The sequence below is a fragment of the Hibiscus syriacus genome, unplaced genomic scaffold, assembly GCF_006381635.1.
Source record: "Hibiscus syriacus cultivar Baekdansim isolate YM2019G1 unplaced genomic scaffold, ASM638163v2 tig00116982_pilon, whole genome shotgun sequence".
Lineage (NCBI taxonomy): Eukaryota > Viridiplantae > Streptophyta > Magnoliopsida > Malvales > Malvaceae > Hibiscus > Hibiscus syriacus.
This window is the reverse complement of record NW_024063505.1, coordinates 1,237,277-1,254,285: the sequence shown is the minus strand read 5'-3', so window position 1 is coordinate 1,254,285 and position 17,009 is coordinate 1,237,277. Positions and strand designations below refer to the sequence as shown.

The 17,009-nt window shown below is 31.7% G+C and overlaps 1 protein-coding gene across 1 annotated transcript; it reads left to right on the top strand.

Annotated features, from left to right (window-relative positions):
• The first annotated feature begins 11,953 nt into the window (after positions 1-11,953).
• LOC120192832 (enolase-like) lies at positions 11,954-15,262 on the top strand. Its single transcript, XM_039195545.1, has 16 exons — positions 11,954-12,111; positions 12,402-12,465; positions 12,539-12,603; positions 12,682-12,729; positions 12,967-13,053; positions 13,162-13,242; positions 13,409-13,510; positions 13,589-13,744; positions 13,852-13,914; positions 13,997-14,074; positions 14,177-14,371; positions 14,478-14,528; positions 14,638-14,726; positions 14,824-14,875; positions 14,963-15,111; positions 15,147-15,262. The coding sequence occupies exons 1-15, from the start codon at positions 12,043-12,045 to the stop codon at positions 15,098-15,100; spliced, it is 1,338 nt and encodes a 445-aa protein (XP_039051476.1). The 5' UTR covers positions 11,954-12,042; the 3' UTR covers positions 15,101-15,111; positions 15,147-15,262.
• The last annotated feature ends 1,747 nt before the right edge of the window (positions 15,263-17,009 follow it).

Here is a 17,009-nt window from a genome sequence, read left to right as displayed (position 1 = left end):
TACTTCGTTAAGGGTACTAATAGAGCTAAAATTATAAGAAGCATATTGGTATAAAATAGGTTCGACCAGTTGAACTTAATTGAGGAAAAGAAGTTGAGAGATATTTTTCATGTCCATATGTATCAGAAGAGAATGATGTAAGCTTATAACAAGAATGTAAGACAGTGAGAATTTCATGAGGGAGACTTGGTGTTGAAAAAGATTCTCCCTATACAAAAAGACTTTCGAGAGAAGTGGATGCCAAATTAGAAGGCCCCTTGCGTCGTTAAAAATGTCTTTTTTGGAGGAGCTCTAATTTTAACTAAAATGGATAGAGATGAGTTGCCTAATCCTATGAATTCTAATTCAGTCAAGCGATATTACACATGAAGAAAAGAAAAGAAATGGAAAAATTAAAAAATGAAAAAGAGAAAAAGAGAAAAGAGAAGAGAATAAAATAAAATAGAGGTTCAAGATGAAATTTCAAAAATAGACGTCTTAATACCAAAAGAGGATTTGAGTTGAAAATCCACATAGGAAAGCTCGAATATTTAGAATTTGGCTAATGAATGGCATATTCCCTTGGAAGCTTGAAAATTAAGGAAGATATTCTCATATTTAGATATCCTTAGTACAATCTAAATCCTCTAGACACGTGTTGATCTTTAAAAAAGATTACTGGTGAGAAAATGAAAGGATTCATTCACTTGATATCAAGAGTACATGGTTTTCGTTCTTGTTGTAATGTTTGACTTCTCCTTGAAAGAGAATTAACTTAAAAGGATTGCATCTTCCTTATTTTGGCTATTAATAAGAATAATTGATTATATTTTATTGCTTCTTTTCATAAGCATCATGCATATAAAATATTGATTAATAATAATTTTTCTATATAAAAGGATTATTACGCTTTACTTTGAGGAAAGTTCAGGGGTATAGGGATTTTAAAATAGGTGTTTGCCATGAAGCATAAATGAGCCCACCCCTCAGTAGTTCATTGTGATTGATCAGGACATGAACCAAAGTAATTTCAATTAATTCATCAAAATGAAAACAGTCAGGATATGAACTCACATTCAAAGTAATTTCCAATTAGGGATATACTTGGTTAGACTTCAATCAATCAAATCATTTCAATAAAAGTTTATTTTTGTAAGGGACCTGGTTCTCCAATCAAATCAGAGAAAACGAATTTAAGATAGCGATAGGTAGAGCGATCACAAATAGTACAGGGACTTAACCGCTGGATTGTACATGGACTAATGTTACTAGAGCACAAGCAATAGAGAAAATTCCACCTACTACGAAAAAACATCTTTCACTTAAAGCGATGAAGTCATAGTTACCAGATTGAATCATGCAAAAGTGTATTAAACATTCATCATTTCAAATTGCATTCGATCATCTTTAGGACATGTTGCATATGACATGTATGGAATCATGGCATGTTACTTGTTTTTAATAGGATCCGAGAAATCCATCTCAGTAATAGATCAATCATCTTTTAATTACAACCAGATCTTCTCAACATGAATGAGCAATATCATCATCAGATTTTAACATCAAGCAAATTACTCAAAGTGACCAGATATCCTCATCATGCAAGAGCATTGTCGTTTCCAAAATCAAGTTATCTCTAGAAAATCAGACTTCCTCAACGTGAAGGAATATTGTTGTCTCCGTATGCTCAATTATCAAAATACGACTAGACATCCTTAACACGAAAGAACCATGTCATTTGTTGACTAAACCTCCTCAACATGAAGGAGCAAGGTCGTCATCAAAGGCAAATTATCTAAAGGCAATTAGACTTCCTCAACATAAATAAACCATGTTGTCTTCATATACACAGTAAGGCAAATACGACTAGACGTATTCATCACAAAGGAACAATGCCGTCAACAAACCTAGAGTCTTCAAATAAAGTAATGTATCATCGAAATGTGACCCGAAATCCTCAAAAAGAATGAACAAATTTGTTTTTTGATTATTTAATTCAGAACGAGAGACTTTAAATTCATAGTGAACATTGAGGTCATACAAAATAGTGTCTTTGGTTTTTGCCCAATTCTCGTCACCCAATAATAGGTGAAGAAGGGCAGTTGTAAACACTATATGTTTTCCGAATTTATTTATTTATTTACTCATTGTTATTATTATTGGATTAAATATATCTAGTTGTCATTATTAGTTAATAATGATCATTAGTTATTGTTAATTAGTGTTAATAGTATAGTTTAAGGCTAATTAATGAAACATGTGTTGCTTATGTTTATATATTACATGTGTGAGTACATTTTATATACTATTAATAATATCAATATATATATATATATATAACATGCTTAAGTTTGAAATGCATTAACATTAGTAATTATGGATTACATGTTCAATTAATTACAAGACCCAATCAAGCCAACATTATAAGAGTCAGCCACTGGCCCAAACAACAAGCCAATCAAATTCAAGTTACAACTCCAACATTTGGAAACCTTAAGCCCACATATGGTAACCCAGTGCAGTTAGGATTTTCACCCTTTCCCCAACCGTCATTTGCTCCCAAGCATTGGATATGTGCTTGATCCAACGACCCAGATAAGAGGAGACTATGGTTTCTAGAACCCTAAACCTATTACATCATCACTGCCATTATCTGCTCTTGCCACCACCTAGGACAAATCACTTTGACGTCGTCGTTTCAACGGACAATCAACATGTGAGTCAAACAAAAAGCCAAAATCAATCAAAAATATATATATCAAAATCTATTCACATAAAATCAGGAAAATCCGAAGAAAAATCTGAGACTATCAAGTGTTGAAAATATGATAATCATGTCATATGATATAGCTTCTCGGTACTACCAAAAACTCCACCAGTGATATAAAGGACGTGTAAGACGAGATGAAGGAGAGAAGTCCATTTTCAAAAAGAAAAGAGAAAAAAAAGTAAAGAACCTGAAGAAAAAAAAGGAGAAACAAAGAGGAAGAACAAGATTTTACCTCAATATTATTATGTCACTGGAGCCAAGAACATTGGAGAGCAACAAAGGTAGTCTATTTTATTTCGGGTTTAGTTTTATTTGTAAATATATGAATGATTGAGTTAGGTTTAGGTGTTAGGTTGTCTAAAGATTCAAAAATGAGTGGTTTTAGGCATAGTCTCGCCGCCATGACCACCGGTTTACGGTGGCCGGAGTGAAGGTCACTTTCTCTCTCAGTTGAGAAAAGCAAAGGAGATGGAGAGAGTAAAAAACGATGTCGGGGGAGAATAAGAATGAAACTAGGATTCTGAAAATGTTATAAAGGGTATATATAACATACCTAAAACGATGTCGTTTTGGGGAGCTAGGGTTTCCTGAAATCAACTAATGGGTTAATCATGTAAGTGGTCATCCACATTTTCTAAAGTTTTGATTTAGTCATTAAATACAAGTTTGCCTTGTTTATGTTACAAGCTTTAAACTTTGCTGCCTTTTCATCTTAGTCATCACTTGTTTAACTAATATTATTTGGGTATATTATTTATTGTGAATGTTAATTTATAACTAATTGTGTGTTAGTCCTCTGTATTTATTACATGTTAGAAGGTTTTATTTATACTTTTGGTCACTGTAACTTCACCATGTATTCATTTCAGACTTAATTTTGGTTGAATCTTCATGAACTAATGTGGATTATTACGTAAACACCCTCCTTTTTGTGTAGTTTCAATTTAGTCCTCACATTATTTTGTTTGTCTTTATTTCATTTTATTTTTATTTTTAATAAATAGAATATAGTAAATATATAGATATATATATAATGTTTTTGCGGTATATTAAATATTTATAAATATAGTATTAAATATGTGACATATTTATATATGTATTTATGTGAGACAATTATGCATATTTTTTTATTAATAAAAAATGGATATTTTAAGCATTGTACAGGGAACTTATATTTAATATAATTTGTTCTTATCAAATGTTAAAAAATTATATAATATTTTTTTAATTATTCGATTAATCTATGGAAGATCTATAAACATCCGGGGTGCCCTTCTGATGATTATTCGAATAAAAATAATATTCATATCAATATTGGTTTGTTTATGTATATTTATGTTATATTAATTCAATTAGATATATTTTATTCACTTTAAATGAATGTACATTTTTTACACTTTCATATTTTTCTAATAATGAAATTATTTTAATAAATAAATATTTATTGCCTATTTTATTTATTTAGTATCTTGTTATTTTTCGTTTTATTTAGTTACTTGTTATATTTAATTCATTTTATGTATGCCATTTATTATTGTTGCATTCGTATGACATGCATTTGTTTTCCCATTTTCTAGAATAATCAAAAGCAATGTTGTCGTGTGTTGTGAGTTAATGAAATTACAGCCAACATAACTGAATTTCAATTTTCGTTAATTCACGTAGTAAGAGGACATCCTTCTTGTTGAAAACATTTTGATATTTCGATATAAAAAATTAAGTTAAATGAATTTTAAGATTTTCCAAAAGATTTTCTAAGTATATTCGATATAATTATTCGAATATCAAAATATTACTCCAAATCTTTCAAATGTCATTTTTAATCCTTACTCAAGTGTAAAATTAAGTTTTAATCTTAAAATAATTTCAAAACAATTTTACAAAATATTGCGAACCATTTGAAAGCCAAAAATTCCAGATTGCTCAGAGGGAACCGATTCCCCCCCAAGGGGGTACCGATTCCCCTGAATGGTTTGGCTCCGAGAAAAACAGAATGCTCGGAGGGAACTGATTCCCCCTAAGGGAGTACCGATTCCCCCTGTTTAACGGTCGAAATATTTAAATTTTACACTTAGGGAACTGATTCCCCATGAGGGGGTACTGATTCCCCCCACGCTCCAAGCTGTTTTATTAATTGATTTCACACTAAAATGGCTTTATTAACTCCACTAATCATCCCCAACATTCAGAATCATTTGAAGGTGTATTTAAACAAGCTTAGAAGCCACTGATCAACAACAAGAAACAACAAGCAACTAGAATCAAGAGAGAATTAAAGAAAAAGTATCAAACTCATTGTTTGAGCAATTCAAGCCTATTTTTCATTCAATATTCATTTTGCTTTCAAGAACACTTCTTGTACTCAATTGTATTCATTTTTTAGTGTTATTTTCTTTGTTCTAGAATTGTGCAAACATATTGCCTTGTGAGGTTTTCCTTGTAAGTTTGCAAATTTGTAATCTTCTCTTTGAGAAAAAGTGTTCTCAAGAATTGGGGTATATTCTTGAGGGAGTTGTAAGGTTATCTCTTTGGCTTCAAAAGAAAGAACAAGTTAGTGAATTTGTTGGAAAATCCTTAGAGTGGATAGCTAAGGTAGTGGACGTAGACTTTGGTTGAGAAAGTCGAACCACTCTAAATCGCTGTGCAAATCTTTTCAATTTTCTACAAAAGCTTCCACCAAAATTTTATTTTCCAATTCACCCCCTCTTGGTCTATTCCATCGATCAATTAACTCAATAATTGGTATCAAAGCCTCACTCATTTGAAGGTTTAATCGACTCTTGAGTCGATCCAGGAAGAGTTACATCGATTTTCAAAGTCATCAATGGTTGGCACTTCAAATTCCTACTTCGGTCTTGATTCATTGCCCGTTAACAAGCCTCCTTTCTTCAATGGAGCTAATTATGCTTATTGGAAGAATAGGATGATGTATTTCATTCAACCAAGTGACATGGGAGCATGGAATATCATAGAAGACGGATACATCAAACCTTCCACTCATCCAAGGTTGTGGAGTGAAGGAGAGACAAGAATGTTCCAGCTCAACTCCAAAGCCATTCATATCATTTTTTGTGCTCTTGGACTAGATGAATACGGGAGAGTTTCATCTTGTACAACCGCCAAGGAGATATGGGACAAACTACAAGTCACTCATGAAGGCACAAACGAGGTAAAAGAATCTAAAATTAGTCTTCTAACTCATAGCTATGAAAATTTCATGATGAAACCGGATGAAGATGTCAAAGCTATGAAAGATAGATTCTCTACAATTATCAATAGTCTCAAATCATATGGAGAAATCATTCCAAATGACAAGCTTGTAAGGAAGTTGGTTTACTCTCTTCCAAGAGCTTGGCAATCAAAGAAGACGGCGATCATCGAGGCTAAGAACTTAAAATCTTTGACCCTCTCCCTCCTCACACACGAAATGTTGCTTAAAGAAGAGGAAGACCTTGAGAAAAGAGACGAGCCAAAGAAGGAGACAGAGAAAAAGAAGAACATGGGAGTTGCTCTTAAATCAACAAGAGATGAGAGTGATTCGGATGAAGATGACGAGTATATGGCATTGTTTGTCAAACGGTTCAGAAAAATGATGAAGCCTAACCGAGGAAGAAAATTCAAATGAAATGAAGGCTTCAAAAATGAACCAAAAGAGAATGACCCGATCATTTTCTATGAATGCAAAAAATCGGGGCATTCAAATATAATTGCCCACAATTGAAGAAGAAGGGTCAATCAAAAATTAAGCACAAGGCTCACGTGGCTACATGGAGCGATGAAGAAGGTTATGAGAAGAGGAACAAGAAGTAGTAAACTTGTGCTTGATGACATTCGGGGAAGGTTGACACTACATTATTTTTAAAGCATAAAGGTAAATATTTATTAGTAGTTCAAATTTATATGGATGATATAATATTTGGTTCTACTAACGATGTTCTTTGCCAAGAATTTTCTAAGCTAACGCAAAGTGAATTCGAAATGAGCATGATGGGGGAGCTCTCATTTTTCTTGGGACTCCAAATCAAGCAAAGAAAATATTGCATCTTCATCAATCAAGCTAAGTACGTCAAAGATATGCTCAAGAAGTTTGGACTGGAAAATAGGAAACCTTATGACACTCCAATGAGCTCATCAACAAAGCTTGACTTAGATGAAGGAGGTAAATATATGGATGTTAAATTATATAGATCAATGATTGGATCTCTACTTTATCTAACTGCAAGTAGATCGGACATTATGTTTAGTGTTTGTTTATGTGCTATATTTCAATCATGCCCTAAGGAATCACATTTACTAACTGTTAAGAGAATCTTTAGATACCTTAAGGACACTCCTAGTTTAAGACTTTGGTATCCTAGAGACTCTAGCTTTAGCTTGCATGCCTTTTCTGATGCGGATTATGGAGGATGCAAATTAGATAGGAAAAGCACCTCTGGTACTTGCCAATTCCTTGGAAATATGCTGATTTCTTTGTTTTCAAAGAAACAAAATTGTGTTGCATTATCTACCACTGAAGTCGAATACATTTCGGCTGGTAGTTGTTGTGCACAAGTTTTATGGATGAAATAACAACTTTTTGATTATGGAATTGAAGTAGGTACCATTCCTATCAAGTGTGACAATACTAGTGCTATTTGTCTCACTAAAAATCCCATCCAATACTCTAGAACTAAGCACATTGAAATAAGACATCACTTTATTAGAGACCATGTCACTAAGGAAGATGTAGTTCTAAAATTTGTTGATACTTTGCATCAATTAGTGGATAACTTTACAAAGCCTTTAGACAAAGAACATTTTTGGACACTTAGGAGAGAATTAGGTTTAACTAACCTATCTTCACTTAATGCTTAAAATAATTTTTAGCACTTTTAAGAATAAATGAAAAATGCTTATAATAGTAATTTTTATTGTATTCATTGCTTTTAGTTAGGGGGAGTTTATGATTCTTGGTGAAAATTAACTTTATGTTCAAATGTAATTTAAAGATTAATTTGATGGATTGAACATGATTCATTTTCAATATATGAGTTGCCAATACCACTAGAGAAAATTAATTTAGCATTTTGAGTGTTTAAAATCAGATTTTATCAATTTTGGTGCAGAGGGAACTGATTCCCCCTTTGAAGGGGAACCGATTTCCCCCTGTAGGGGAATCGATACCCCTTGGAGGTTCTGTTTTTAACATGGGCAGAACCCCTATTTGCTCAAACCCTCTATTCTTCTCTCTTTGCCATTTTCCTCTCTACTCTCACCCTATCTCCATACTTCATCAAAAACAACGTTTTTAATCAGAATTCTCTTCAAATATCATCTCCTAAACCTATTGAAATCATCAAAAACGTGCAAACTTCATCTAATCTCACTCAAATCCGAAATTCTTCAAGGTATTTTTCTAAAACTTCTATTTCATCAATTTTTGAACATAGAACTAGTTTTAATTAGTTCTAGGTTTAACTTTAGATCGGGCATTGATTGTTTAGTGATTAGAAACTAGATTCTACAACTAATTTCATCAAAAACACAAGAATCTTTAAAAATTTTGAAAATTTTTCAAAAAATATATATATATATATATATATATATATATATATATATATATATATATATATATATATATATATATATATATATATATTCAAATTGTTGTGTTTTGATTATGTTGTTATTATGAAAACTATATGTATATTGATTCTCAAAACCTTATTTTTCAATAGTTTTTAAAAACTTTGCCCATTAGGATTGGTATAGAAAACCTTGAAATATTGAGGACTCAATTGAGTTTTGGGATTGATTATTTTGCATACATGTGTTTTAAAATTGCAGGTTATTCTTTCCATTCCGATTATCTTAAATCATATCTCATAAACATTCTAGACCTTTCTCTAGTCGTTATAGCCAACCTCCAAACTCACCTCCAAATCCTCGACCTATCCAATAAATTTCTATTCCAAATTTCGATGATCCAAACATGACTATTCGCAATTCTTGTTTCAATGAACCTGGTCGTAAACAAAATCTCTATTTTATGTTTTGTCAATACTTTGAGTCCTACAAAATCCGGAAAGAGCATATCCCATCTCTTCAAGCCATGTTAGACATCAATTTTCGTCTTCTTCCTACTCTTCAAGAGTGAAAATTTGACAAACTCTTCGAGCTTGAACCAATTGTATACCATCAACTTGTTCGTATCTTCTACTCTAATGTCGTTTGCATTAAAAACCGAGAGAAAACCATAACCATAGGGATCCGATCATATCTTCTAGGATGATTCTTTCATCTTAACTCGGAATGTATTGCCAAAGCATTAGGATTAGATAATGAGGGGTTAGACAATGAAAACCTTACTGTAGGATCTCAGTATAAACGAAGGGATAGTGCAAGTCTTCTAGATCTTCATGATCGTTTTCTTCATCTCATGATCTCTTGGTGGTTTCGACCATCCGGATGCCGTTACTCTACTCTTCGAGCCTTAGATCTATTTTGGCTACATTGTGTCCAAAATAATTTCAAAATCAACCTTCCACAGATTATCTTTGCTGAACTTTTCAAAACCGTAAATCTTGTTCCCAATAAGAAATTATGTTCTTCTCTAGTTTACGGTTGTATTCTTAGTAATCTGTTTAAAAAGGTTGGGCTTAGAGTTGGTTTTGATGCTTCATTTCCCCTCAAAAACCAAATCAATCTATTCTCTTTAACTAAAACGGGATGGGAGATCAATGAAGAAAATGGTATTTGGATTCGTACCGGTAAACAACCTTCGGAAGAAAACAACTCCGACGATGAACCGGAGCAGCACGAGGAACAAGTACAGCAAGAAGATCAAGTGCCTCCATACTTCCGATCAGTTATGGAGAACATTAATTTGAGGCTTGCATCCATCGATTCAAATCTGACCGCTACCACTGAAACGATGAATCGTTGTTTCAATTCGTTGGACGAAATGGTCGATGCACTTTCACGTGATGTGACCAATATTTGGACACATTTATCTCCTCCTGATGCGCCGATGGACGATTAGGTCCTGTTCTTGCTTAGCTTTATTGGATCATAACTTCAAACTTATTGTTTTCAACATTTTGAATGACTTTGGATTGTTTTACTTTAATTGTTGGATGTTTGAATTTGTTTCTGGATGGTTTGAACTTATATTTCTATATATTTGGTGTGGTTAAAATTATTCATTATTGCATCATCTACATCAATTAGATATATGACCAATTTTATCATGTCACAATGTTTATGAATATTTATTATGAAACTAATGGCTAACGTTTCTCTTGAATGTGATCTTAGCAGCTTACGCTATATTTATTTATAATCAATTCGCTAAATGTTTTTCAAACACTTGTTTAAAATCTTTTAATAGTCTTTTTGATTTAACAAAAAGGGGGAGAAATATTAAAGTATTTTTAAGGGGAGAAGTGTTAGAATAAGGGGGAGTAATTTCAAAACTTGATTTCAAAATCTTAAAATTACTAAAATGTTTTGTTATTTCAAAAAGGGGGAGATTGTTGAAAACATTTTGATATTTCGATCTAACAAATTAAGTTAAATGAATTTTAAGATTTTCCAAAAGATTTTCTAAGTATATTTGATATAATTATTCGAATATCAAAATATTACTCCAAATCTTTCAAATGTCATTTTTAATCCTTACACAAGTGTAAAATTAAGTTTTAATCTTAAAATAATTTCAAAACAATTTTACAAAATATTTCGAACCATTTCAAAGCCAAAAATTCCATATTGCTCAGAGGGAACTGATTCCCCCCCAAGGGGGTACCAATTCCCCCTGAATGGTTTGGCTTCGAGAAAAACAGAATGCTCGGAGGGAACTGATTCCCCCCAAGGGGGTACCGATTCCCCCTGTTTAACGATCGAAATATTTGAATTTTACACTTAGGGAACTGATTCCCCATGAGGGGGTACTGATTCCCCCCACGCTCCAAGCTGTTTTATTAATTGATTTCACACTAAAACGGCTTTATTGACTCCACTAATCATCCCCAACGTTCAGAATCATTTGAAGGTGTATTTAAACAAGCTTAGAAGCCATTGATCAACAACAAGAAACAACAAGCAACTAGAATCAAGAAAGAATCAAAGAGAAAGCATCAAACTCATTGTTTGAGCAATTCAAGCCTATTTTTCATCCAATATTCATTTTTCTTTCAAGAACACTCCTTGTACTCAATTGTATTCATTTTTTAGTGTTCTTTTCTTTGTTATAGAATTGTACAAACATATTGCCTTGTGAGGTTTTCCTTATAAGTTTGCAAATTTGTAATCTTCTCTTTGAGAAAGAGTGTTCTCAAGAATTTAGGTATATTCTTGAGGGAGTTGTAAGGTTATCTCTTTGGCCTCAAAAGAAAGAACAAATTAGTGAATTTGTTGGAAAATCCTTAGTGTAGATAGCTAAGGTAGTGGACGTAGACGTTGGTTGAGAAAGTCGAACCACTCTAAATCGTTGTGCAAATCTTTTCAATTTTTTGCAAAAGCTTCCACCAAAATTTTATTTGCCAATTCACCCCCTCTTGGCCTATTTCATCGATCGATTAACTCAACACTTCTTAAATAAAATCGAGATAATTAAATCATTTTCATTGAGTTAAATTTTTAAAAGAGATTCACTCATTTGTTCTAAACTCGTAGAAATAGAATGATCGTAACTTAAATTTTGAGCTCAAATATGTAAAAATTCTATCGTTTTAGACAACTTATAATTAAGAGTAACAATTTTAGGGTGTTATATGGGCGCTCACCCTTTTACATACGTAACCAATTCTCGAATTCTTAAAATTGAATTTATGATAATACGTAGATCGATTGTCTTTTTAATAAGCTTAAATTTTTTAAAATAAAGTCGTAATTGTTTTAAAATTAATTAATTTAATTAAAAAATAATTATGACATAGTATAGTGCTCTAAATTCGCACGCTTTATACGTCAAATTTAAATTCAAAAAGCTCATAAAAAAAATTCAAATTATGGATGTGTTTAGTATTAGTATACAAATCCTTTTTGATAATGGGTACTAAACCATCTACTTCAACACGCGAAAGCCGTGGGCATCCATCGAAACACACACTGCTCCCGTTGTTTTTCTCGTCCTTCCCTTCTAGAGACATGGTAAAGCTCAAATCTCACGGCTCTTTTACATTTTCCTCAGTATCAACGGCTCTCATTGATTTACTCTCCTCTTTATTAACACTTCACTTCCCTGATAAACTCTTTCGTAAATATCAAAGCTTCCAGACTCTCTTTCTCTATTTTCAGATCTCAAAGAAAGCATGGCTGCTACTATAGTCTCCGTCAAAGCTAGGCAGATCTTCGACAGCCGTGGAAATCCAACGGTCGAGGTACGACATCTCGTCGGATCTTCTCCCTTCATTTTCCGTTCCTCTTTTCCATGCTTTGTTATGTTTTCGATCTGTGTATATAGCATCTTCGTCACTTAATTCCTGTTTAATTCTTTATCGTTTTGACTCGTCAATCGAATCGGTTGAGTGGCTTTCTTTTTCTTCTATTCATTTTCCTATCATTTTGTAGAATAAACGCTATTCCGGTAGTTATTCAGTTTTTTTAGTATTCTTATATTTGAAACATTTTAACTCGATTTTAATGAAATTATTTGACTCAAATATGATAGGTTGATGTGGTAACATCGAACGGTATAAAGGCTAGAGCCGCAGTTCCTAGCGGTGCATCCACTGGTAAGTTTGATTTATCCGCTAATAATATCTAAATAATTAAATTTCTATATTTTTAATAATTGTTTTGTTTTAGGAATTTACGAGGCTCTTGAGTTGAGAGATGGAGGCTCTGATTACCTTGGTAAAGGTGTATCAAAGGTCAGTTATCTGATTATCTCTTCTCCTTACTGGCGTTAATTTATTTATTAACAATTTGTTCTTCTTTGTAATATATAGGCTGTTGCTAATGTTAACACAATCATCGGCCCTGCATTGGTTGGAAAGGTGTGTCCCTAACTGTTTTCACCTTTGATTTCATGTTCTTTGAGGTTCATGAACTGATGATATTATTTTAATTAACTTTCAAGTTGTAACTTCCAAGTTTAGATATGTAGATTTTGTTGCATATACAAGTAGATTCATGCATTAGTTAAATGTATTGGGATTTTATTGTGGTTAACATAAGGAAATTATTCATGCTATAGTTTGTTCTGAAGTGATCTTCTTAATTGATTTCTTTAGGACCCAACTGAGCAGACTGATATTGACAATTTCATGGTTCAACAACTAGACGGAACACAAAATGAGTGGGGTTGGTGCAAACAGAAGGTAGTCTATCCGTATGGTTCTTTAATGTCTTTCAAATGATTTTTTTCTTCTGAAGCTCATTATCATTTTCATTTGATGGAATTTTGTTTTGTGTGTGTTTCTCTTTAGCTCGGTGCAAATGCCGTTCTTGCTGTGTCTCTTGCCGTTTGCAAAGCTGGAGCTGAAGTCAAGAACATTCCCCTTTACAAGGTACATTTAGTCATTTTTATTGTGTCTCATTATCTTTTTTCGAGTCATGTAAGTATTTGAATATTGCTATGTAAATGTTAGAATGATTTCTATTGTGGTATTGAAACCACTTAATCCTTTATGGGTGATTTATGTTAATGTTACCTGAACCCACTTTTTGATGCAGCACATTGCAAACCTTGCCGGCAACAAGAAGTTAGTTCTTCCGGTCCCTGCTTTCAATGTCATCAATGGTGGTTCACATGCAGGAAACAAACTTGCCATGCAGGTATGGGTCTTTAGATTCCATTTTGATTTACTTAGTTCATCACTTGATATTGATGGTATCCTCCATCCATGTCTGCAGGAGTTCATGATTCTCCCTGTAGGAGCATCATCCTTTAAGGAGGCCATGAAAATGGGCGTTGAAGTCTATCACCGCTTGAAAGCTGTGATAAAGAAGAAGTATGGTCAAGATGCAACCAATGTCGGTGATGAAGGTGGTTTCGCTCCAAATATCCAGGTCAAATCCTCAGTAGTGAAATTATTGGTTACTTCATTTATACCTATTAAGTGTTAATTTTCTGTTAATCGTCAGTTATTGATATATTTTTTATTGAGCTTGTTCAGGAGAACAAGGAAGGACTTGAGTTGTTAAAGACTGCCATTGGTAAAGCTGGTTACACAGGCAAAGTTAGTGCCCCTTACTAACCCTCGTCGCCTTTTTTCCCCTTTTTGTAATGCTAGGAAATGGCTAATTAAATTTGAATGTTAGGTTGTTATTGGAATGGATGTTGCTGCATCTGAATTTTATGGAACAGATAAAACCTATGACCTGAACTTCAAGGAAGAGGTAGGTGACCTATTCACAAGATGTTCTCAATTATTTTGTCATTATATGTATTACACTAACTTTGTTTTCTCTTTACTTGTATCTGTTGTTTGGTGCATGCAGAACAATGACGGCAAACAAATGATCTCTGGAGATGCTCTGAAAGACTTGTACAAGTCATTCGTATCTGAGTATCCCGTTGTGTCAATCGAAGATCCATTTGACCAAGATGATTGGGAGCACTACTTCAAACTAACCAATGAAATTGGAGAACAGGTTCAGATTGTGGGAGATGATCTCTTGGTCACTAACCCAAAGGTTGGAATTGGCATTTTCTTGTGTTTTTCCTAGTTATAGTGTAAACACATCTCTCAAGTATTTCTTTGAAGAAACATGACATTTACATTCCTTTTAACATGTGCAGAGGGTTGCAAAGGCTATTGCGGAAAAAACTTGCAATGCCCTTCTTCTCAAGGTACCATGCATTCTCTGTTTTAGGTCATCTGTTACTATTATTATTAGTTTGGGGACTGTTCCTTGGTATTGATCTGGGTTCTTTCTGGGGACGGCTGGGAAACAAACAGGTCAATCAAATTGGATCTGTTACCGAAAGTATTGAAGCTGTCAAAATGTCCAAGAAAGCTGGATGGGGTGTGATGGCCAGCCACCGCAGGTTCAAATGTCACCTTTAAATGCTATGCTTTTTGATATGATCTGCAAAAATCTAGACTCGAGTTATTCACGAAATGTTTTAATTATTTCCTTTGCAGTGGGGAGACTGAGGATACTTTTATTGCTGATCTTTCGGTCGGTTTGGCCACGGTAATAATTATGCTTTGAAATCTGAAATTCTTCATTGTTACAAATGTCTTGACATTTTTGTACTTTTTTTTCTTTAAAAAAAAACAGGGCCAAATTAAGACCGGAGCTCCCTGCAGGTCCGAGCGTTTAGCCAAGTACAATCAGCTTTTGCGTATCGAGGAGGAGCTTGGCGCAGAAGCCATCTATGCTGGAGCAAGCTTCCGTGCTCCTGTTGAACCCTATTAAGAGTTTTAGATGATAGGCTTGACGAGGCAGGCTTCGATAGGCAGGCTTCGATGCGAGTGGCGGAGCTTTACTTGAATTTGAATTAATTTATAGCCAACGTTAATCCCAAAACAATATTCAATAATTTTGCTAGTAATTTTGTTCTGCTCATGTTATTTTTCCTTTCTTCTCTGCGTACTGTTTGCTTGTTTTCAGAAAACATGGTGATCCTTTTTCTAATATGAACCGTTTTCCAGCGTATTTCGTAACTCTCATAAATATATGACATAAATATTAAAAAGAAATGACCAAATGAATTGGTGTTTAGTATTTAAATTGTCAATTTTAGTTCATTTTAATATTTAAATTTTTAATATTTTTTTAAAATTATACATAATGTTTAGTTTTTATTTTGTTTTAGTATCTTGTCATTAATTTGAACGGGTGATTTGAATGTGATATTTTTTAATGGGTAAATTATATCATTCATTACTCAATTATTTTTTCACTTTTATTTTGGTTATTAAAATTTATTTTTTTAATTTAATTATTTAACTTTCAAATTATTTCTAATTTAATTACTCTAAATTTTATATTTATTTTATTTTATTTTTAATTATATATTAATAAAATAATGATAAAAATTATCATGTCATAAAAATTATTAAAAAAAATTTAGAGTAATTAAAATAAGAGTAATTAGAAAGTTAAATAGTTAAATTGAAATTTTCTAAACTTTAGTACCAAAGGAGGGAGAAAATAATTGAGTGAAAAGTAGGAGTGAGAAGATAGTTGAGTGATGTATGATTATTTTATCTATAAAAATAAAATGTCATTAAATTTTTAACGACGAGATACTAAAATAAAACAAAAATTAAATATTAAGTATGATTTTGAAAAAATTAAAAGTTTAGGTACTAAAATAAATTAACTTTGATAGTTTAGATACTAAACACGTAATTTATCCAATGATCAATTGCAATAAAAGGAGTAAAAGTTTACCTAAAACTCCATTGAAAGTGGGAGAGAAATGAAGTTAGGGTTTTTCTAAGTATTTTTAAAAGAAAATTTTTAAATGAATAATTACTTTAAAAATGTTTTATGAAAAATAATTTATGTAAAATGAATTATTTGAAAATTATTTTACGTAAAATGAATTATATAAAAATTGTTTTATGTAAAATGAATTATATTTTTTTAAAATAAAAAATTTGAAACTATTTTACGATGTTTTGATGATATTGTGTAAATCATTTTCACTAAATTGTTTGATACACTGTAATTAATTTTATGGGAAATGATTTAAGTAAAATGAACAAAGTTCGGTTTGGTTAATATATTTTTTAAAAAGTTTAGTTTGATTAATGGTTAAAGAAAAAAAATTGATTAATTTGGTTAATGATAATTCAATTCTATCGATGGTCAAATTAATCGTTTAAACATCCCTAATTTTAATAATTAATATTTTATTAACATAATACTAAAATATTATATTAATATTAAATATATAGATTAATATTAATCATTATTAATAATTTAATAATATTATTTTTATAAAAATAATAGATAATATTAATTATTTTAGTAATTTATTATATTTTATTAAATTAAAAATATAACATGATATATTATTATTAATATAACTGAGTATGTATTAATATAATATTAAAAATATAATATTATTAAATTATATTATACATTTAATAATTAATATTTATGATATTAAAATATTATATTAAAATTAAATAAATAAAATAATATTATATTAAATGCTTATATTTTGAAGTGAAAAGTTAGAAAGCTTTTATGGAAAATCAGATAATAAAATATTTTATATAAAATAAAAACAACTAGAAAAATGAAATACAATTAAGAAAATCAATTACAGCTATCAAAAACTGAAAAATGTTTTTTATAAAAATAATTACAA

Excerpts from the sequence above, each read along its gene's own strand:
- LOC120192832 (XM_039195545.1), top strand. The coding sequence starts at position 12,043 with ATGGCTGCTACTATAGTCTCCGTCAAAGCTAGGCAGATCTTCGACAGC. Across the intron at positions 12,604-12,681 it reads TTGGTAAAGGTGTATCAAAG|GCTGTTGCTAATGTTAACAC; the intron begins GTCAGTTATCTG and ends TGTAATATATAG. Across the intron at positions 13,054-13,161 it reads GGGGTTGGTGCAAACAGAAG|CTCGGTGCAAATGCCGTTCT; the intron begins GTAGTCTATCCG and ends GTTTCTCTTTAG.